This window comes from Onychomys torridus, chromosome 11 (assembly GCF_903995425.1).
Source record: "Onychomys torridus chromosome 11, mOncTor1.1, whole genome shotgun sequence".
NCBI classification, from domain to species: domain Eukaryota; kingdom Metazoa; phylum Chordata; class Mammalia; order Rodentia; family Cricetidae; genus Onychomys; species Onychomys torridus.
The window spans coordinates 16,040,391-16,063,964 of NC_050453.1; the positions used below are offsets into that span (position 1 = coordinate 16,040,391).

The 23,574-nt window shown below is 45.0% G+C and overlaps 1 protein-coding gene across 1 annotated transcript in view; it reads right to left on the reverse strand.

Moving 5' to 3' along the window:
* The window catches only part of Cnst (consortin, connexin sorting protein), an 86,727-nt gene that overhangs the window by 39,949 nt on the left and 23,204 nt on the right, over positions 1–23,574 (reverse strand). Inside the window, exons 2-3 of the mRNA XM_036202151.1 lie at positions 12,070–12,499; positions 133–317 (exon numbers count right to left, since the gene is read on the reverse strand). Of these exons, the coding sequence (XP_036058044.1) occupies positions 133–317; positions 12,070–12,499 (615 nt within the window). The remainder of the gene's footprint in view (positions 1–132; positions 318–12,069; positions 12,500–23,574) is intronic.

Below are 23,574 nucleotides of genomic sequence, written 5' to 3' on the forward strand. Positions count from 1 at the left end.
TGTCCTACTCGCCCAGTCACGAGTTCAGGGTCAACAGAGGGTTGGAGGGATCGATCACCGAGAAGCGGATTTTAGATGACTCCAAACACTGGCAGCGGCCAGCAAGGCTGAGAGCAAAGGCTGTGGTCTTACCTGATGGAGGAAGAGGGGGAGTGCTCTTGAGTCCATCTGCTCCACCTCCCCGCGGATCAGCGAGAACAGCGGCTGCAGCACCGGTGCTGGAGCTTTTGGGGGGTCATTTGCATTCACCCCGGCAGCCTCTTCCCCAACGGTCTGCAACTCTGCAGTCAGTGTCTGCACTAAAGGCCTGGCATCGCCTACAGAACACAAGGGAAATGACTGCATCAGGCCAGGCCCCGATGATAAGACCCTGAAGTCACAAATTACTGTTCTCCTTCATTAGCGATTTCTGCAGAACTATAACTGAGCAGCAGTACACCACGACCAAAAGCAAGTTGAGGAGGAAAGGGTTTATTTGGCTTATGCTTCCGCATTGCTGTTCGTCATAGAAGAAAATCAGGACAGGAACTCAAGCAGGGCAGGAATCTGGAGGCAGGAGCTGATGCAGAGGCCATGGAGGGGTGCTGCTTACTAGCCTGCTCTTCATGGCTTGCCCAGTCTGCTTTCTTATAGAAGCCAGGGCCACCAGCTCAGGGATGGCACTACCCACAATGGGCTGGACACTCCTGCATCAGTCACTAATTTAGAAAAGGTCCCACAGTCTTGCCTATGGCCTGACCTTATGGAGGCATTTTCTCAATTGGGGCTCCCTTCTCTCGGACGACTCCAACTTATCATCAAGTTGGCATAAAACTAACCTGCCCAGAAACCCAGTCTCAAATCTCTCTATCCCCCTCTCTATAATATAAACTAAGGTGGACAGCAACTGAGGAAGGCACCTGACATAGATGACTGACCTCCACAATACACACACAAAATAAACAATAACATTTAAAACAATATATGAGGCAGTGGGTATTACTTAATGGCCTAGGACTCCATTCCTTGCACAGCAAAAAAAAAAAAAAAAAAAAAAGGAGGAGGAGCCCAAAGGCCATTGCTGTGAACAAGTGTGAACAATTGTTTTAAGAACTGAAAGTAAGACTGCCCCTCCCCAGCCCTAAGAGAAGTGTTCCTCCAGTTTCCTGACATAAAACATGTTAGGCTTTCAGGCAGGGAAATAAGCTCTTGCAGGGAGAGTTCCACAGCATTTCCACAGGGTGAGTTTTTGTTTTTAGTCTTGCCAAAAGTTTACAGCAGAGGTCTACCATGGCTTACATAATCACACTACTGAATAAGGACACACTTTATCTTAGGGACATATAAATAGACATTGATATTCTAACTATGTGGAGTTATATTTAAAATATGGTCTTACTGGTTTCATGCCATTAACAGGACAAAGAATTCCTATTAGAAAACCATCGGCCAGGTGTGGTAGCTATGCCTTTCATACCAGCAGAGGAGGAGGCAGAGGCAGAGGCAGGGGGATCTCTGTGAGTTCCAGGACAGCCAGGATTATTACACAGGAAAACACTGTCTCGAAAAAAACAAAAAAGAAGGAAGGAAGGGAGAGAGGGAGGAAGGGAGAGACAAAGAGAAAGAAAAGAGAAAGAAGGAAGGGACGAAGGAAGGGAGGGAGGGAGGGAGGAAAGAAGGAAGGAAAAGAAAAACTATCTGTTGCCCAAGTGCCAAAGAATCAGAGGATGGACGCTCTGGAAGCCAGGCAGCCTGCTTCCAACGCTTTTTCCCTGTTCTTCTGCCTACTCACTTAGATTCCCTAGCTTTGTCTTGATTTCTCTGCAGCACTGGGGAGATAGCATCTACCTTCTAAGGTCATGTGAGCAATAAGTAGACAGTAGAGACAGCTGGCAAAGCAAGGTATGCTCTCCACTCGCACTGATATTTAAAAGATTGTTAAGACAGGTTTACCTCTGAGGCAGGCTCTTTGGAGGCAAAGGCTAATAAAGGTTAATAAAACACCCTCAATGTTGCAGTGAATAACAGAAATGGTCACGATGCATGGAAGCCAGACATGGTGGCATCTCCAGTGGCCTCAGCATTCTGAGGAAGCAGGAGGAACAGTTCAAGGTCATCCTTTGCTACATAGGAAATTTAAAGCCAGCCTGGGCTGCATGAGAGACTGTTCCACCAAAAACAAAATATAAGAATCACAAACAAAAACAAACACATAAAGAGCCGTGCAGAAGAGTCAGACACTTAGTTCAGTGTTCACCAACATTGTTAGCTTGAACATAAGTGGACTCCCCACGGAGTAACACACAGTTGCGTTTCAGCTTGGCTTCTTTTGCTTAGCCAGGACTCAAGTTTCCTCACGCCTTCCTGTGGCTTCAGATCTCATGTTTTCTCATGGCCTTGTTTAGAGGGAAACAATTACTCAGAGAAACACTGGCATAATCGTAAACTTACAGGCTACCTGACGTGAGCCTGCACCTCTCTGTACTAATAACTTTATAACAGTCCTCGGGCTTCCACATTGTAAATGGAAGCTCACGGTTCTCCATGTGTCTTTCGAGGTAATTTGGATATTGTTATTTTTAATGATGCTCCCCCCCCCCAGTCTTATAAATGTTCTGCTTTGAGGAGATTAATTATGCTTTGTGAATTACCACTAAATTTCTTTGTGGTACATACAATGTTCTCTGGTAAAAACACATTTATAGTTAAGCAAGAAAATCAAAACACGAACTGCCACATGTAATTTCCCTTTCACTTAAAGTCTCATCAATATAAATAAAGCTCTCTGTTGCTGTGCATGAATCCAGATGGTTGGAGAGAAACAAGAAACTCTATTTACCTTCCTTTGCAAAGTCACGTGAATTATAGTTAAAATACCCACCAAGCAACTTGGTGATGCTATTTATACATTTTGCAGATGACAGGCAGATTCACAAGCTCTAATTTAACTTAACACCTGTCAACTTTATTAAGCTCCAAAATAGAGACCACAGTTCAGCATCTGTCTGTTAACGTTTTATTTAGCTTTTATACTTGATTCTAGCAAAAGTCTAAGAAACTATTTTAGTTGATTAAAAAAAAATTATTTGTAGCAACTTTAGGGCAGAGAGTGTGCAACTTATCTCGACTGAGATACGTCTAGGTTCTGTGTCCTTGGCACATAACTGATCCATTCAGCTTAGAGCCTCAGCTGTCAGGTTGTCAAGAGGCACCCAGCAGAACCCCGTGGTATCCTTGAACAGCTTTTGTCTTGAAATGCTAGGATTGCACCCTGGTACGCATGCCCCTCCAGTAATCTGCCATCTGAGAACAAAGCTGAGATGCGACTGTTTGGCTCTAGGCTGGGGGAATAGTGTGACCGGATCATTTAATGGCAAAAACCATGAGTATGAAACGCTATCACAAAAGAGACCCAAAGGATGCTTTCCGGAAGCCAGCAATGACCAAGTAAACGGAGTGGCGAAGGAAGCCCGAGGGTTAGGGTTTCAGAGCAAAATGCCAGAAGAGGCAGCCCTACTCTCCCAAGTCCTTTTATCTAACCTGTCCTTGTTACCTGAAGGACTGTCTTTATGTTATCTAGTTAGGAACCCCTCCAGAGCAGGAACGTGGCAGGCATGCTCAGGCCATCAGAAAGTCAAATGACAACTAGCTGAGTAACAAAATGACATCTGAAGCCAGAGAGGAAAAGCCAGGCCTAAAGTCAGCCTTGAGAAACCATGGCATTTGAGAGTGCTTGTGTAATTGGCAAAGAACAAAGCCACCCAGTTGTTGGGAAAGATAAATACTTAGAGAAAGCCCGAGGAGGCCTGGGCTTTCGCCTGGATGAACTTAAGCTCTGCATGGAGCAGGGAGTGAAACCACAAACAGTTTGGTTCTGAGAGCTAGAGCCAAGCTGTAAAGCCTGGAAGAGGAATCCCAGCTAACCCAGTCACCCAATCACCAAGTACCACCCTCTGCTTCCCAGAGTCACTGCCATCACGGGCTCACTATGCCCAGTAATCCGTAATAGAAGTCTCAAAGTGTACAAAGAAACAGCATAGAAAGACATCAGGGACAGAAAACATCCCCAAGGAAGACTAAATGTTAGACCTACCAAAGAATGGAAGTTAACAGTTTCAAAAATGCTCAAAGATTTAAGAAAGCCATGAACAAAGCATGAGCAAATCCAGGAAGAACTCAAAGGAGACTGAAAGAGGCAGACTAGACAGTGGAATTACGTCTATGCACACAGACATTCTGTGGGGTGACTGGAGTTTAGAAATAGGCTGGAGTGAAGACTATGTATATTATGGATATAATTACTGCCACTGAATGAACAGAACATTCTGGGCAATGAGTGGTTAGCGGGGCAAATCTATGTTTACGGCAATAAAAATAGTAAAAACAAAAAAACACTTTCCGTTCCATGGTTTTGCTATAATTCTCTGAGTCACTGTGGAGCTTATTCTTCACACTGCTGCACTCAAAAATGCTGTGTCCATCTCCATCTCAGCCAGAATCTTGCAGACAGATCAGGTGGAAACAAACATGAGGTCTAACTTCTAACAGACAGGAGACACTCTCCATTGAAATATTGTAGGCTTGTCTAAACACACTGCAGTTGTCTAGCATGAGGGCCAGTGCTATGAGGAAGATAAATCTGAAACAGTCTTCGGGCCTGACCTGGGGTCAAAGGGATGTATTATGTAATTACAGCATAATTACTACTTGCTCCATGGCTGGGTCTCCTCCCATACCCTCAGGCCACAGCTTCTGCCTTCAGAGGGAGCCAGGTACAAGCGGGGCTGTGTTGAAGAGGTTGGGCTGGGGTCATACTATCCTATTAACAAGGTAATAAAGTAATTAACGATAAATAATAAAGAAGATGACACATATGATATTTCCAGGCACTGGGAATGTCACCAGGCTGTACTTTAGTTGGCATACTTATTGTTTGTTTTGAAACAGGATCTCACCATGCAGCCATAGCTGGTCTAAGACCCACTGGGTAACCCAGGAAGGCCTCACACTCATGGGTGATCCTCTTGCCTGCTTCTAAGTGCTGGGATTACAGGCATGAACCACCATGCCAGCTTTAGGTGGCAATTTAAACATGACAGTTAACACTAGGGCTGTTTTGAAGGACACGCCTCTCATCTGCTAAACTCTGCTTATAAACTGCCATCCCATCAGGCTCTGACAGCTACACATACACCTCTGAAAGATTCCTCTCATTCTTGGCAGGAGGACGGCACAAAGGGTACTTTTCTTGAGCAAAAGTTGAGCCTTTTTATGGCTTGTTTGCTTGGTTGAGCACTTACAGAGGATGGGCTCTAATTAAAATCTTCACCAAGCCATCCTGAGCCGAAGCCTAGATCTGCCTTCAGCTACACTAACCTTGAACTTGAAGATCTTATTTATTTTTTCCTTTCAAATACAGGGCTCATTATATCAGACACATTATCCTAAACTCAGTGGTTACTGGATTTGAGAAAGCATTTCACAAAATGAACGCTATGAAAATGTGAAAGGGATTTAACAAATGTGTGCCCATGAGCACTCATGGGCCAGCCTCAAAGCAGGTGACCACACACAGCTGTGCCCATTCCACCCAGGGCCGCCGACTCTTCCCTGCAGTTCTGCCACTCCCTGATGCTTGCTGCAGGCTGTTTTCAGTTCATACCCACTGCACAATTAGCACACACAAATACTGCCGGAATTAGAGTCAGAATTCTGTAGAACATGCCAATTAGCGCCAATGTGGGGAATCCCTAATTTTCCTCTTAGACATTTGATTAGCTCTCCTACACTCCAACAGGTCTTATTAAAAACTAAAAATATGCCAGGGCTTTGCCCAAGCATCCAACTAGTTATGCAAATTCCTAAACCTTAAATTAATAAGTTCTTAAACTTCTTGTCCACAAACAAACAATTCAAATGCCAAAATTTCATGTGAAATTAGTACAGAGCTTTTCAACTCTGGCACTGACTTGGAGAATATCAAATGGCTAAGTTCCACCCTGCTATCAAGTTCATTCCAAGAAAACCAAAATCAGCTATCAAGTACAAAATGTCTTGAGGTTCTCTAGGTTACATAAAGGTGAACAATTCTTAAATTTTAATGACCTTATACAGAAGTATATAATCAGGAAAGGTTGTAAGTAAAGGCACTCATGAGCAAGCCTGGAGACCTGAGTTCAATCCCCAGACCTCACATAAAGGTGGAAGGAGAACTGTTGCTACAAAGTCCCCTGACCTCCACGTGTGCACTGTCTGTCTGCACCTGACCTCCACGTGTGCACTGCCTGTCTGCACCTGATCTCTACATGTGCACTGTCTGCACCTGACCTCCACGTGTGCACTGCCTGTCTGCACCTAACTTCCACGTGTGCACTGTCTGTCTGCACCTGACCTCCATGTGTGCACTGTCTGCACCTGACCTCCACATGTACACTGCCTGTCTGCACCTGACCTCCATGTGTGCATTGTCTGCACCTGTAATAAGTGAATCTTAAAGGGTATATAATCTTCCTAGATGAGTAATTCTTTGTTGAAGAAGGGAGAGAGACTAATTCCCATAGGAAAGGAACTGAGAATTTTCTAGAAATGATTCCCCATTCTAATCTATAATCCCCTGACAATGGATTATCTTTGGAATAACAAAATCAGATGAGAAAGGAAGATTTAGAAAAGTTGGGAGTTAAATCTGAAGAAAATCCAAGCACGTGTACAGCAGTGTTACACTGAACTGTCCTCTAGCAGGAATCTTCACACTTTGTGGAGCTGTGGACTACATCCTGTTTCTTCACACCATTAACCCACACTAACCCACACACGCTACCTCCACATTCTTTTCAAAAACAGCTTTACTGAGACATAATTTACATGGCTTACAATTCACCTCTTCAAGTAGAGACTCAACAGCTTCACTATCTAGCTAGTGTTATGTACTGTGCAGAGTCCATACTTGTGGCTTCTCTCATTAAGCATAATTAATGCTTCCAAGATTCATCCTGTAGCTTGTATCAGTACTTCATTTTTCATTGCCAAGTAATATTCTGTTGTATGTGTGTACTTTGATTGGTGTGGCTCTTTCCAGTGGTCACTTACGTGCTTTCTTTCTTTCTTTTTTCTTTTAACAATTAAAGTTAAGTCTGCAGAATAACCATTTAAAAAAACAACAGAGACAAGGATCATCAAACACTGTTTGGACCTATGGTTGATACCTAGACGCAGTTATCTTAAACAAATGAAAATAAAGACATTATCTCTTTGTAGGGATCATGATCCAATAAAAACCTGGCATAAAGAAAGAGAAAAACACAAGCAGACTGCTTAGAAAACTGGTAACGTTGCACATTTTAACTTTAGCACTGAAGGACTGAGACGAGAACAGATGTGGTGGTCCATGCCTGTGATCAATCCAAGAAGTTAGGAAGAGGAGTCAGGAGGACTCCCAAGAGCTTGAGGCCAATCTGAGTTACAGGATAGTCTGGGATTCTGTCTCAAGAAAAACCAAACAGGAGCTGGGCAGTGGTGGTGCATGCCTTTAGTACCAGCACTTGGGGGGCTAAGGCAGGCAGATCTCTGTGAATTTGAGGCCAGCCTGGTCTACAGAGTGAGTTCTAGAACAGCCAGGGCTACACAGAGAAACCTGGTCTTGAAAAACCAAAAACCAACCAAACAACAACAACAAAAACAAGAAGGCAAGGTAGTTCAGCAAGCAAAGGCACTTGCCATCAAATGTGACACACACACACACACACACACACACACACACACACCCTAAGTAAATAAAGAAATGCAAGAAAAAAACCAACTAAACAACAGAGAAGCCAAAGCTACAAATACCCTGGGTATTTTCATTAAGCTGGCAATAACTGAATTCTCTAAAATCAGTAACTATTCTTAAATATAGCCCTAAAATATCCCTTATCTTTATGTGTTCATCTATATCCATCTGTGCCTACATATAACTGCAAAAATATATGAATTTGGGGTATACTTTTCTTCATCTTCATCATGTATCCCATTACTTAAATAAATATTAATTTACCAGGACTGAATGTAGTTTGGGGACAGAATCTGGAAAGCCACAGACAACTCTGGCACTGTATTTTTTTCAGGGGGGGACTGTTTTTGAGACAGGGTTTCTCTGAGTAACAGCTCTGGCTGTCCTAGAACTCCCTCTGTAGACCAGGCTGGTCTCGAACTCTCAGAGATCCGCCTGCTTCTGCCTCCTGAGTGCTGGGATTAAAGGTGTGTGCCACCACCGCCCAGCTTCAGACTCTGTATTTTCAAAGCATGCCTGAAATCACGACCCAGTGACTAGAGAAGGGGCACATCTGAGATCCCCTCGGTGAGACTGCCAGCATCCGTCACACAGACACTGCTGAAGTCCTTACCTGTTTCCCTCACTTCCACTCTTTACGTGCCCAGCTCGTTGGGCACATTCACTGTGGCTCCCATTGTGTTACTGCCTTGCTCAAGCCTGTTTGGAAGGTCCAACCTGGTTATTAGAATATTTATAATCTGGGCCTTGTTAATCTCCCAAATCTTGGGTACCCTACTCTGCTAATTCCCCGAGACTCATCCTTTCCTCTCACTGTCCTCAGCCAAAGAAGATGGAGACCAGCCAAAACACAGGACAGCCTTTCCTTGTGTTCGGGGCTACTCTGACATTCTTCCTCTTCATCCTTACCTCCCTTCTTGACCTGTACTTGTCCTAGCTCGGCCTAGACATCAGCTCCTCCTGGAAGCTTTCACAGCTCCCCCTGGCCATTGCACTCCACTGCTAAGGGCGTGCTTGATGCTGTCAGGACTTCCTCCTCTACTAGACTGCCCCTGCTGTTACTTAGTTCCCTCACCTGAACACAGGAAACTGAAAGGCAGGCTCACCAGCAGTTGAAGAGCGCATGGTATAGGAAACTCCACAAACACCCTGCTGACTAAGCAGTCCTGTATGGTTCTATAAGTTAATGACAATGTTTATAAAGTATAAGACTTGGTTGTTATGTAAAGCATTGTCATTGTGCCTTAGTTAAAACACTTTCAGGGTTTGCAGAATAAAGGCTCCCCAAAATGATTATGTCCCAATTCCATGAATCTATACATTCTCTCATGTTACAAAGAGAACTGCAGCAGTGGATGGATGTAAGGCTGCTCCTCAGGTGTCTCTGAACAGGGAGGTTACTCTGGATCACCTTGTGGGACCTGTGTGATCATGGGGGGCAGCAGAGTAAGAGCAGCGTGTGCAGGACTCTACAAGCCATTGCTAGATGGAAAGGCAGAGAAACCGACTCCTCCTTAGAGGCTAAGGAAGAACGGAGCGGGCTGACAGCCTCCCTTTAGCCCAGAGAGCAAGGGCAGACTCCCCACCTACAGAACTGTAGGACAGATAGTGTGTGCTGTTTTCAGCCTCTAAAGTTGGGGACCTTTGCTAGGGGACTAGGGGGACTCTTTCCTTCTTTTTTAACGTGTGTTTGGGGCTGGAGTCAAGGCTGATGGATAAAGTGTCTGTCATACAAGCAAGAGGACCAGAGTTTAGAGCCCCAGAATCCACATGTGACTCATGATTTGGAGGCCAGTTAGAAAAGTTCTTCTAGGCTCAAAGTCAGACAGGTAAGCTGCAACTGGGAGCCCATGTCTTATGTTATCACCAGTTGTTATTTTTAGACATCAGAAATGTGCCACTGTGCACCTCTGCCTAACACTAAACATAGGGCAAGGTCCCAGGTTCAATTCTCAGTCCCACCATGAAAAGAAAGAAAACCCCCAGGACTGAAGAGAGGCACAGACAAAAGAGCTGGGCAGCTAAGGTGGACACACAGAGTTAGTTCTTAATTCTGAGCTCTCTCAGCCATGCTCCCCAAAAGAACGTTCTGTGACACAGCAATCGCAAGCAAGCGCAAAGAGCTCTTGTCTTCTGGCTGCCTGACGCACAGGACAATGCTGCAGGATGTGCAGTATCAGTTTCCTCGGAGATAAGCGGAGACAAGGAAGGCGCTGAGTTCCTGATCTCAGATCACAAAGAGAGCTCCAGGCAGAGCAGAGCCTCCAGCCCAGAGCTCTACTAACTATACCGGCCTGACTCCAGGCTGCAGATCCAGTTCCAGGTTTTGTTGTCCTCCAGAGTCCTGCCCTCCTGGTCTTGGACCAGCTGGATACACTGTGAAGGGCAGGAGTAATGCAAGGTGATGTGCTGAATGTGGCAACTCTATTTGGGAGAGCCTTTCTTCCTCAACCTCCTCGTGCTATCTACCCCTGGTTCTGGCTATTTCCTGCACTGTTTTGTCTAACGTGTAGATACCATGGTGACTAGGGGTGAGTAAACACCAAATGTTGTTATGGCAATCTTTAGACACTTAATCTGAACTTGTCTGTTAAGTCATACAAAATTTATGAGCCATTGATTGCCAGGGGCTGAGGAACAGGAGACATGGAGAGTGACTGCTAATGGGTTTCTGGTTTCTTTTGCAGGATCCAATACTGATGATGGCGCACAGTTCCGTGGCTAAAATTAAACCACCTTGCCGTATACTTTAAAAAGCAAACTCTGTGGTTTGTTAATTATGTTTCTGTTTTAACAACTTGCTATTATTAAAAACAAAAACAAAAACAAAAACAAAAACCAGACATTAACAAATGTTGGCAAAGAGACAGAAACTGTATCTCTCCCGTATTTTAGTGGGGCTACAAACTGGTGGAGCCACACTGGAAAATAGTTCACCAGTTAGACATAATGTTCCCTATCAGGTAGAACTACCTCCCACTGACAAATGAGAGAAATAAAAACATGTTCAGAGAGACATCACAGTAGATAAAAAGTATAATAACCAAGATGCTCACTGGTGTACACATAAATACTTGAGAAATGTGCTACATCTGTCCATGCAATGGAACATCACTTAGCCATGAGAAGAGAGTTCTTAAAGGCGGCACCATCTCCTTCCTTACCGAACCCGGAGCTTGCCAATCAGCTGGTCTATGTAGCCAGCTTGCCCCAGGAATCCTTTCTCTACCTAATAACACTGGCCTCCAGACCTGCCCAGTATTATGTGGTGCCAAGAATCTGAACTCTACAGGCCGGGGAGATGGCTCAGGGATTAAAAGCCCTGGCTGCTTTTCTAGAGAACCTGGGTTCAATTCCCAGCACTCACATGGCAGCTCACAACTGTCTATAACTCCAGTTCCAAGGTATCTGACACCTTCACACAGACATGCATGTAGGCAAAACACCAATGCACACAATAAATAAATAAATAAATAAATAAATAAATAAATAAATAAATAAATTTTTTAAAAATTAAAAGAAAGAAAGTAATGTAAAAGGATCTGAATTCTGGTTCTCATTTGTTCAGCAAGGACTTTGTCCACTAAGCCACCTCCTCAGCCCATAGTTTTATATTTTACTCTAAATTTTCAAACTACAAACGAAACCCAGGATATGGAATAACTACAGTTCTTATCAACCAAAGCACAGGAGAGCAGGAGGAAGGAGGAGACACTCGCTAATTCACGAGGCCTCTTGCAAACACTGCCGGCCTGGATAAAGTGCATTCTAGGAAGGACTTCCGGCCAATAGAACCCCAGCACTGTCGTGTTTCTGACAAAACAAAACAACAGCAAATAAAAGCAGGCACAAAACTCACCAGTGGTGGCTTTTCCCCATGAGTGCCTGGTGAGACAGACACAAAACTGTACGGCTGTAATCTTACCCTCCAAACTATAAGAAATCTGAGTTACTCTGTAACCAAAGACATGCAGATATCAAAACCTTACTCAACACATTGCTACAAGACATGCATCGATTTACATAAGTTCACGTATACTGCTCACCTACAGAGTGAGGCAGAAAAATCCTATCCAAAGCTGTACTAGCACAGACCATCACAGGTCAGACACCAAGGCCACGGTGATGGGGAAGGAAATCCTAAGGGCAGCAGACAACTGTGTGCTTTATAAAGGATGCAGACTAAGTACGTTATGATTCATCTATAGATGAACCGCACAGTGGGACCTATGGATACTGCTGAAGAACAGGACTGAACGAAGAAAAGCAAGTTGAAATGCCGACTTTTGTTAAAGGATAGGAAGATCTGAAGGCCTTACCTGCAGGTACGTTCTTAGGAGTGCCTCTTTTGGTTCTTGGACTTTTATTTCCAGGGAGTGTTTTGTCCTGGCCCAGGGAAGGCTGATCATCTTTGGGACCGTCACGTGGCGTGTGTTCTGCTGTCTCACCGGGGGCTACCCCACAGCTGGACAGGCAGCTTTCATTATTGTTGAGGCTGTCCTGTTCAGACCCTGTGGCTCTCCCCATGGCACCGTCACTGCCCGTCAGACCCGCAGGCCTGTCCCCGTCAAGCTGATTTTCGTTTTCATCTGAGACAGAGGGCAAGGCTGTTACTCTCCTTTCCACGCTGTCACCCGGATGACATCCATCTTGTGGTTCTATCTGAAGACGGTATGTAGGAGGGTCGCTGTCATCCATTAGCGCATCTTTTGTGGGACTGTTTAAAGTTTCATCAAAGTCCTTCCATGCCTACAAAGACAAAAGAATAAAGGCTACTTCATCCTGGAACCTCTGGGGACACGCGTGCTTTTCAGTTTCCCACTTCTTTTCATTTCACTGATACTAGGAAAGGAATGGACTCCATTCTTCCCTTCTTCTTCACCTGCAACCTCATCCAACTCTCACCCAGCTCTGCATGCCAGCGCTGAGGCTCTCCCAGTCGCTGTCACTCAGGGGATGTCGCACTAAAGCAGAGTGGGAAGGCTGCCTGCATCCTGTGCTTCCTGGTGCTCTCAGTGTGCTTCTGACTGTGCATCAAGCTGGGGCAGCTGACTCGAGGAAAGAAATTCCTGGCCGCACAGGTTAGCTCTAAAAGCCATCACTCCTGACATCCTGGACGTGTGCCAGGAAAGCAAGCGCCAGCTGTGCAAATACTCCTTTGACTAAACAGCAGCAACGTTTACAAAGGAGAACAACGGAAGCCGTAGTACATATATTTTTTTCTAGAAAGGCACACGGGGGAAGACTCAAACCACATATATTTACTCTGCTGTTGACAACACCTTTACTTTCTGAAAGCAAGTACTGAGCACTCCAGAGGCCAACCTTACCATTTCCAGCAAAACCATTTTAAACAATCCCCGTTTTAAAAGAGAGGTGGTAATAATTACTTAATGTGGAGCTTTAGGGGCACGCTTAACATTTTAAATACCTAAAAAGTGCCTGTAGGTCCCAAGTACTTGGGTGGTTGAAGCAGGAGAATGGTTTGGACCTAGGAATCTGGGGTCAGCCTGAACAAGACAACAGGCCTGAAAACACAAGCCAGTTAGTTATCAGCCATTTTTTATCTTACCAGTCAAAAGTACATTTTAAGAAGTATGCCAGCTTAGCATTATTTCTGGGTCTGAATAAACTATCCCAATAATTCTGGAAAAAAATATCTCCCCCTACTTAGGTGATAGTACTTAAAAAAAAAAACTTCAAATGGATAACTAGAAATTCTTATTCTTTAAAAAAAAATACATAAATAGGGGCTGGAGAGCTACTTCTGGGGTTAAGGGTACTCACTGCTCTTGCAGAGGACCCAGGTAATATTCCTGGTACCACACAGCAGCTCACAAATATCTGTATCTCCAGTTCTAGGAGATCCAGCGTTCTCTCCTGGCCTCTGCAGGCACCAGGCACAGCCAGGCAGGTAACACATACACATAAGATAAAAATAATAAAAAGAAAACCTAAAATATAACAAAAAGTATGCAAAGAAAGCATAATTCTCTTTAAAATACATAAGCAAAGCCAGGCAGTGGTGGCGCACACCTTTAGTCCCAGCACTTGGGAGGCAGAGGCAGGTGGGTCTCTGAGTTTGAGGCCAGCCTGGTATAGAGTGAGTTCCAGGACCAACAAGACTACACAGAGAAATGTTGTTTATAAAAACAAAGCGACAATAACAACAAAACATAAACAAGGGCTGAGGCTGCAGCTCAGTTGACAGAGTGCTTGTCTAGAATGCAGGAAGCCCTGGCTTGGATCCCCAGCACCACACAGACTGGACACAGTGGCACAAACCTGTCAACCCAGTACTTGGGAGGCAGAGGGAGGCAAATCAGAAATTACTATCCTCAACTATGTAGCAAGTCAGAAGCCAGACTGTAATACATGAAACCCTGCCTCAAAAATATATATACACAAATATATCATACACATAAACATATATATCACATATATGTAAACAAAAGTCTATAATACTAATTCTACATAAATGCATTACATATTTGCAACATATTTTGCAACGGGGAGGCATTTTTTCACACATAAGAGCATTCTTAGAAAACATAAAAATCTCTAAATCTGGCTGGTATCATCTTCCTTAAAACATGCACAGCATATCTCTACTGGATCTAGTTCTACTGGTTTTGTTGTTTTTCAAGACAGAGTTTCTCTGTGTAGCTTCGTGCCTTTCCTGGAACTCACTCTGTAGCCCAGGCTGGCCTTGAACTCACAGAGATCCGCCTGGCTCTGCCTCCCGAGTGCTGGGATTAAAGGCGTGTGCCACCACTGCCCCCGGCCTTGTTTTGTTTTTTGTTTTTGAGACATGGTCTCTCTACATAGCCCTGGCTGTCCTGGAACTCACAGAGATCCTCCTGCCTCTGCCTCCCGAGTGCTGGGACTAAAGGCTTGCACTTCTATTTCTACTTTACACAGCCTCAGCTGCTTTCTAATTTAGACCATCAGCAGGTACTGCAGCGTGCTTACAGTCTGAGTACAGGCTTTGATCTGCTAACTGTAGCGACTCTGAGACCACTCACTCATGGAACCGGAGACAGAAGAAACAGCAGTTGAGGGAGCCCAGCACTGATGAGGCTCGTCCCCACACCCTTACCGTGGCAGCCACTGCACAGGTCCAACCTCTGGTCTTCAAAACAAGGCTGCACTACAGGTATTCACGTTGTGTTTGAAATGAAGGAAGAAAAGACTAAGGCCATAATCCTGGAACAGAAGCAGAGCTGGACCTGAAACCCTGTCTTCCTGGTTCAACACAATGGCTGAGGACAGAGGCACACCTAGGTTCAAATTGCGTCCTTGCCACTTTACAAGCGGTGTGGGAAACAATAGGTGAGTTACCTAGCAACCACACACCTCATTTTCCTCATCTGTATGACTGTAGAACTGTAGAGTACTTGTCTCAAACGGCTGAGTTTCCTTCTGTTTTTGGTGATACCAGGGATTAAACCCAGGACTTTCGTAGGTGAATATACCATTATTAAGCTACTAGCTCCCAAAGATTTTTCACTTTACATATTTAGTGTCTCTGTGTGTGCACATGCACGCATACCTGCCTGCCTATTTCTATGTATGGGTTTGTGTGTGCCACAACACATAATATATGAAAGTCATTGACGGTCAGAGAATAACTTGTAGGAGTTGGCTCTCCCCTGCTATCATGTGGGTTCTGGGTATTGAACTCAGGTCATCAGGCCTGGCTGCAAGCACTTTTATCCACTCATCATTCTGCTCCTAACTTTCATCTGAGACATGCTATTGCCAAGTTGCCCAGGCCAACCCCAAATCTGCTGTGTAGCCCTGGCTGGCCTTGAATTCTAATGCTCAGCCTTCTGTTATGCGACTTACTACACCTGGCCAAAGGTCATTTGTGATGCTTGGGTAACAGGACAGGTAAGGCGCTTCAGAGAGTATTTGGTCCACACAGCAAATGCTTAATAAGTGTTACTTCCCAAACACAGTCACAATGTGGTTGACTCGGGGGACACTCAGCCTTACTGGATATTCAGAAACAGCTTTCCCAAACATTCTAGAAATGACCAGGTGCTGGATGATAAACAATGCTAACCAGCTTGGTTATAGAACACTGAGGCATCAATTTACAATGGAGGGTTCTCATTCAGTTCCTGCAGTACCCACGTGTTTCTTCTGAGTGTCCTGTTTCAGATGACTAAGACATTTAGAGATTAGGTTGGAATTACTTGGTATGGGCAGTGAGCTAGCTCAGTGGGTAAAATGCTTGCCATTCAAGCACGGGGACATGATTTGATCCCCAGAACCCACATTTTAAAAGCCAGGAATACTGCTGGGTGTGGTGGCACACACCTTTAATCCCAGCACTTGGGAGGAGGAGACAGGCAGATATCTGAGTGTAAGGCCATAACAACAAAAAGCCCCATGGAGTTGCATGCATTTGTAATTCCCACTGCTGGGAGGCTGGGAGGCAGATCACTCAGGCTCACTGGCCAGCTAACCTAGCCCTTTCAGCAAGTACACATATGTATATATGTAAAGGTACACAGCTCTGAGGTCTGGCCTCCACATGCACACATGAGCACACAAACACATACACACAGGATTCCTGGGAGCTGGGCATGATGTACACACTGGTTATCCCAACGTGAGCAAGGCAGAGGTTGGATCAGCCCTTGAGGGACAGCCCAGCTACATGAGACCCTGTTTCAAAAGCAAAGGACTCCTTATACTCATTTGAAGCTTTGCTCCACACCAGGCCCCAAGTTAAGCGCATCCATACAGCAGACTCAATTCTCACCATCTCCCAGCAGATGGTTACTTCTAGCCCTTTACACAGCTGGAAGCTCATCAGCCACTTTAGAAATGGTATTTGGACTGAGTGTGGGCAAAGCCAGAGTCTTAACCAGTGTTCTGTGGAAAGAGAACTGTAAAAAAAAACATCCACTCCAGCGTTCCTACCCACCACCCACCCTAAGACAGAGACATGCCTCCAACAACCAAGTTCAGGTTTCTTGAGGTACTTTTCTCCTCCCTGGAAAATGCTATATCCCTGAATAGATGGTTTCCCAGGAGCCCTCTTCCTTCTGTGGAGAGCCTTTCTGGGTGGTCTTGGGGTTAGGTCCACTCCCAGGAACGTCAGAGTTCCTCTCTTTGGGCCTCATGACAACTTGTCTCCTACTCTTTTGTGACCACACAGTTAGAAAGGAAAGCCTTTAAACTGTTTTCTAACACAGAGTCTCTTGATCTTTCTCAGATTTTATTTTTTTAATTTTATTTTTGTGAGACTCCTAACAACGCATCAAGGCCCGGCTCAAAAGTCACTTACCCCAGTTTGCCTGGCTGATTTCTCTGTCCTCAAAGACTCCCGTACAATGCACTCCTCTCCAGCACTCTGCCAGTCAATCCTCCCCGAGTATCAGTCTTCACCAGAGTCCTCCCCGGGTATCAGACTGCACCAGAGTCTTCCCCAAGCATCGCCCTGCACTAGAGTCCTTCCCGAATATTGCTCTGTAACTATTTCTGCATGTGTTCTTACATGTAAGGTTTTTGATTGTGCACAGTCTACTACCCCCAAGCCTGGTTTGTCAGTGTCTGGCTCCTATGACTATCAGACACATGGATTAAGTCAGATGCTGACTGCCACCTGCAGCCTGACCCTGTTCTAAATGGTAAAGGGACCTGATACACAGCGCTTGGCACCTGTCTGAATTCTTATTGCCCTGCAGTTAGAATGCTTTAATTTGAACAATGGGATAAACTGCTAGTGGAATTCTAATCATTAGCACACTCTGCCAGCTTTGGAGTTCAAAGTAAAATGTCCTATTTCTCTCTTTTTCTGCAAGCAGTGGGAGAAAGGACTGAGGAGGTCCAGGCAAACAGCAGGTTCAAAACCTGTGCTAGCACTGCGACTGAGGCCATCAGCACGTGTGAGTCTGTGGGCAAACTTACTTTATCCACACAATATGGCTATTCTGTTAGAGACCCCATGTCTAGGCCAATTCTCTCCAAAGCGGCAGTAATGCTGAATCACGGCTACAACACAGACGCTAACATAGTTTGCCTTTTAAAAGCATGACAGTTAGCCTGCCCGGTTCCAGGCTCTTGTGGCAAAATAGCATTCCAAATATGTACAAGGCGTAAGTCGTCTGACACGTTGACTCTCCAGCCAAGGAATTCCAAGCAAATATATTCAAGGAAGAAGGCCTATACAAAGCATGAAAGCCAGAAAACCTTAAGGAAGAAATATCAAACAGACAAACGTTCTAAATTAACAGTCCAAGAAGGAAATCTTTGTGAAAAGCACAAACTTAATCACATATAAAATTTTAATTCATTTTTACATTTGAATAGATGTAGTCATATTAAACACAGGTGTTAGGAAAGTGAGAACAATGGACAGGAATAGTTAGGTGGATCCTGCTGACTCCCTTATAGAGACATTAAGGAGACCGCAAATGTCCTATTTCTTTAATTCCTTCTAATCAGACTCACATACTCTCAACTTTCACACACCAAGTTTCATCATAAGAATAAAGGTTGAGGCTGGGCGGTGGTGGTACACGCCTTTAATCCCAGCACTCGGGAGGCAGAGCCAGGCGGATCTCTGTGAGTTCGAGGCCAGCCTGGTCTACAAAGTGAGTTCCAGGACAGGCTCCAAAGCTAGAGAGAAACCCTATTTCAAAAAACAAAAAACAAAACAAAAACAAAACAAAAAACAAAACAACCCCCCCAAACAAACAAACAAACAAAAAAAGAATAGAAGTTGGCCCAGCACGACTTCAATCCCAGCACTCGGGAGGCAGAGCCAGGCGGATCTCTGTGAGTTCGAGGACGGCCTGGTTTGTAGAGTAAGTTTCAGGACAACCAGAGCTACACAGAGAAACCCTGTCTCGAAAAACCAAAAAAAAAAAAAAAAAAAGAACACAGGTTGACTTCTAAGTTTGAATTGGTCAATTTACAGGCAGGCCAAAAGTTCGAGGCAGTGAGCCAAGGAGGTAACACAGGAGGTAACACAGTGAGATGGTTCAGTGGGCCAGGGCACTTGCTGCCCATCTCACAAGCATGCACCCACACACTAAACACACAGAACTTTTACAAAAGGCTTAGTAGTTGAGCTTGGTGGGTGTCTTAGTTTGGGTTTCTATTGCTGTGAGGAGACACCATGACCCCGGCAACTCTTATAAAGAAAACATTTAGTTGGGGTGGCTGGCTTACAGTTTCTGAGGTTCAGGCGGTTAGCATCATAGTGGGGAGCATGGCAGCATGCAGGCAGACGTGGTGCTGGAGCCCAGAGTCCTACCTCTTGCAGGCAACAGCAAGTCATCTGACTGTCGCACTGAGGGAAGTTCCAGCAAGAGAGATCTCAAAGCCCGCCCAACAGTGACACACTTCCTCCAGTGAGGCCACACCTCCTAACAGTGCCACTCCCCTTGGGGACCATTTTCTTTCACACCACCACAGTGGTGTACACCTGTAAACCCAGTAGTAGACACAGCACAAGGACTGCTGTGAGTCTGAGACGAACCTGGGCTACAAGACTGTGTTTTGCTCCAACACGAACCAAAAAGGGTGGGGTGGGGGGAGTTTTTCACAGTGTAGTTTCTAGGGACAATATTAGATATATGGCTTGTGCTGTATTGCTATAGGACCACGCTGCTCTGTGACACTGCCTTGGCAATGTCACAGTCATGGATCATGGTGACTCATTCCATGCTAATTCATTCGGTAGCATACAAGTTATGCTACAGGCAATTTCTGACATAGACAATTATAATTAGTGTAACAAGTAAATACTTACGGACAGAAATAGATGCTATGTGTCCTTAAAACTAATCTCTACTACTTGTTTATTTATTTTGAGAATGTCAACCTCAGAATTATGCTGTTTTCCTTTTCGTTACTTCCTCATATCCAAAAGCTAAATCATTCTGGGCATATCATAAAAGTTGTGTATCAAAAACAAAAACAGGAGGAAAACAAAAAACAGAAACAGACTCATGGAAGGTGCATATATTGAAGAAATGGGGTGGTCTGTTGGGAGGGGGCCTTGGGAATTACCTGGAAAGTATGAAGCAGCCAATGTGGGAAACTGGAAAAGTAGGGGCTATTGCCACAGTCTTCTTAGATGGATACTACCATAAATCCAGTGTCCATTCTGCTCCATATACACACACTGTCTAGAGATGGATACTACCACAAATCCATAGTGTCCATTCTGCTCCATATACACACACTGTCTAGAGATGGATGCTACCATAAATCAGTGTCCATTCTGCTCCATATACACACACTGTCTAGAGATGAATTCTACCACAAATCCAGTGTCCATTCTGCTCCATATACACACACTGTCTAGAGATGAATTCTACCATAAATCCAGTGTCCATTCTGCTCCATATACACACACTGTCTAGAGATGGATACTACCATAAATCCATAGTGTCCATTCTGCTCCATATACACACACTGTCTAGAGATGGATACTACCATAAATCCATAGTGTCCATTCTGCTCCATATACACACACTGTCTAGAGATGAATGCTACCACAAATCAGTGTCCATTCTGCTCCATATACACACACTGTCTAGAGATGAATTCTACCACAAATCAGTGTCCATTCTGCTCCATATACACACACTGTCTAGAATGGATTGCTACATAAATCAGTGTCCATTCTGCTCCATTCTACACACTACTGTCCTAGAATGGATGCTCACCATAAAATCAGTTGTCCATTCTGCCATATACACACACTGTCTAGAGATGGATACTACCATAAATCCATAGTGTCCATTCTGCTCCATATACACACACTGTCTAGAGATGAATGCTACCATGATTCCAGTGTACATTTTACTCGGTGGAATATTCACTGTCTTCAAATCAATTAAGTCAAATCACAGTGCAATTGAATTACAAAGTAGTAGCTGAACAGAGATCTACACCCTAACCTTCTACAGGAGACACTATTAACAGGAATGCAAGAAAGTTCGAGGTTAATAGAAAAAGTTGTCTTCAGTCTATCTTACCACCAACTTTCATTTGTTCTGTATTCTGTGTAGCTTTGCGCCTGTCCTGGATCTCACTCTGGCCTTGAACTCACAGAGATCCGCCTGGCTCTGCTTCCGGAGTGCTGGGATTAAAGGCGTGTGCCACCAACACCCAGCTTTTTCCTGCTTCTTCATGTGGACAACTGAATGACCTTTCTAAAATCCTGACTCGGGAGGATGGGGTGGACACGGTTCACTGTTAAAACACATCTTATCTGCCTAAGGCCTTGGGTTCGCTGCTTTCCAACATCCTTCCCCCAAAAGATGACTATATTTCTTTTAACTCTGTAGGAATCTCACAAACGTCACCACCAGTTTTGTAGGACTTTGGACTGTTTAGAGACACTTGTATTGGAACGTGCCACTTTTTGTTTCTCAGATCCCAGAGAAACCTAGGACAAGTCTCCCCCAGTACCTGTGGCTCCTCCCAGAACTTTCCATCCCATCCCCCTCCACTAACCCTCTCCCTCCCTTCCAGGTTGCCCCCCCCCCCCCCCCCCCCCCCAGCTTCTCATTCCTATAAAGCTCAGCCATTTTGGCTACTTGCTCTCTCGGTTCACATGCACTCCCTTGATCCTCTATGTCCTCTCTCCCCTCCCTCTTCTCTTTCTCTCCAGCTCTCCCCTGCTCTGCCTCTCTCATGGCCCTGTTCTGCCTGCTGGCCTCTTCAGTCTGGACCCTTCCAGATGCCTCTGGCTAGATTCTCCCTCAGATCCACAATAAATCTTCTCCTCAACCACACTAGGAATAGCCATGTCTTCATTTTCCTTCATTGTTGGTAACAGTTCCCAACTCCGTCTTATTTCTTAGGCATTTGGAGCTTGCCTGCAGAGACAACACTGAACCTATGGACGGTCAAGTGACTTCGAGACTTCAGAAACACGGCTCTAATGAGCTCTGACGTTATCTCAATCCTTCAGCTCTAAGACTCCTAACTCTAGAACTTTGTTCTAATTTAGTTCACAGAATCCCTGCCATTTCTCCGACGCCAGTCTATAACAAGTGTCGCTTTCTAGCCGGTTAGGTCTCAGAGTTACAACCTGGGCTATCTATTTAAAAAAAAAAAAAAAACTGCTCACAGGCAAGTCTGTACATTTCCTTCTGGCATCCTATTGTCTGCCTTATCTTGAAAAACAATGACACACTGTTGGCCTTGGAATGGGAACATGTAGGTCCTGCCCCAGATCCAGGAGGCTGTCTGCTTTGAACTGTGAACACAATCCAGGTGTTACACTTCTTTGTAAGTGTAACTTACACGTACACTCTTTGTAACCAAAAGCTCATGTCTGGCCAGCAGTAAAGACTTACTATGAGGATACAAAGTAAGTCTCCACATGGCAGCTGAACTCTGACCCCGGAAGCTGAGTGCTTTGACTGAGTTCCCAGATGAAAAAGCACTCAACTGTAATGTCTCTTATGAACGAGATGTATTTACCTAATGAGGGATGAAGCATGTCAGTCCTTAACAGTTCCCACTGCGCTCTAAAACTGAATGAGGTTTCTGCTTCACTAGGAAGTAAATTATAAGCTCTGCCCTCACCGTCCTTCTCCCTACAACTTTCTGCTACAAAGAACAATGAGATTAAGAGCGGGCACAGTCCCTAGGTGCCAGAGGAGACTACTTGGGTGAGATAGTGGTAACAGGCAAATATTTTAAGATTATTGGATTTGTAAATCTTTTTAAACTTTATTTTTACTTAGTGGGGAGGGGCAGTCAGCAGCTTGTGGAAGTCAGAGGACAACTTGTGAGGGTCAGTTCAGTTTTCTCCTTTTACCAGGTGGGTCCCCAGGAGGGGCTCAGATGGCCAGACTTAGTGGCACAGGCCTTGACCTGAATATCTGATTTTGTCCCACAAAGTAAAAGAAACAGGAGCCAGGCGTGGCACATTCGGGAAGAATTCAAAGGCAGCCTGGGCCTCAGGCAGGGCAGGAAAGTGTGTAGAGAAGCCAACAGCGCGAAAGACTTCAGAAGGAAGACCCAAACGGAGCACACGGCCAAAGAGCAGCCGAGGAGGAACGCAACAAGCTCCAGCAGCCACACTATTCATGACAACATGGGGGAGACATCAATTGTTAATGAAGGGATGGAGATTCATGAGGAGTCAGCCTCCCAGTGTGACATCCACTTCTGGACCTCCGTGCCCTTTGCCTAAGAACCAGATGAAATGCCATCTTCCGCCTCCCTGGACGAAACAGCACCAGCCAGATGTACCTGTCCCTGCCTCCTAATATGGCCATGAGGATCCTGACCCTTCCTTCTTGTCCATCCCCAGCTCTGGCCAGAGAACGCTAGCGTGGCAGAGACAGGAGACAAGGTATGACCTGCATCACCCGCGACTGAGGTGAGTGTTCCTCTCACAGTACCGGTACTGACACCCTGAGGAGAAGAAGTGGCAAGAGAGGAGCCAGCCAGCAGACTACAAAGGTGAGCAAACGGAGTGAGCGCATGGCGCTAACCGCTGCACTGTGGAGGAAGGATGCTGAGGGGAAGCAGCAAGCTGTGAGAACTATAAACTGATGCAGGCCTGCATCTCGAGAATGAATTCATTGGTATTATTTTTATTTATATGTGCATCTGTATGAATGTATGCTACATGTGTGCAGGTACCCAAGGAGATGAGAAAAGGGTGGCATAGTCCCTGCAGCTGGAATTATAGGTGGTTAGGAGTCACCCTCTGTGGGCGCTGGGAGCCAAACTCATATCCTTTAAATAGCAGGAGTTTTTTTTTTTTTTTTTTTTTTTTTGGTGTTTTCGAGACAGGGTTTTTCTTTGTAGTTTTGGTGCCTGTCCTGGAT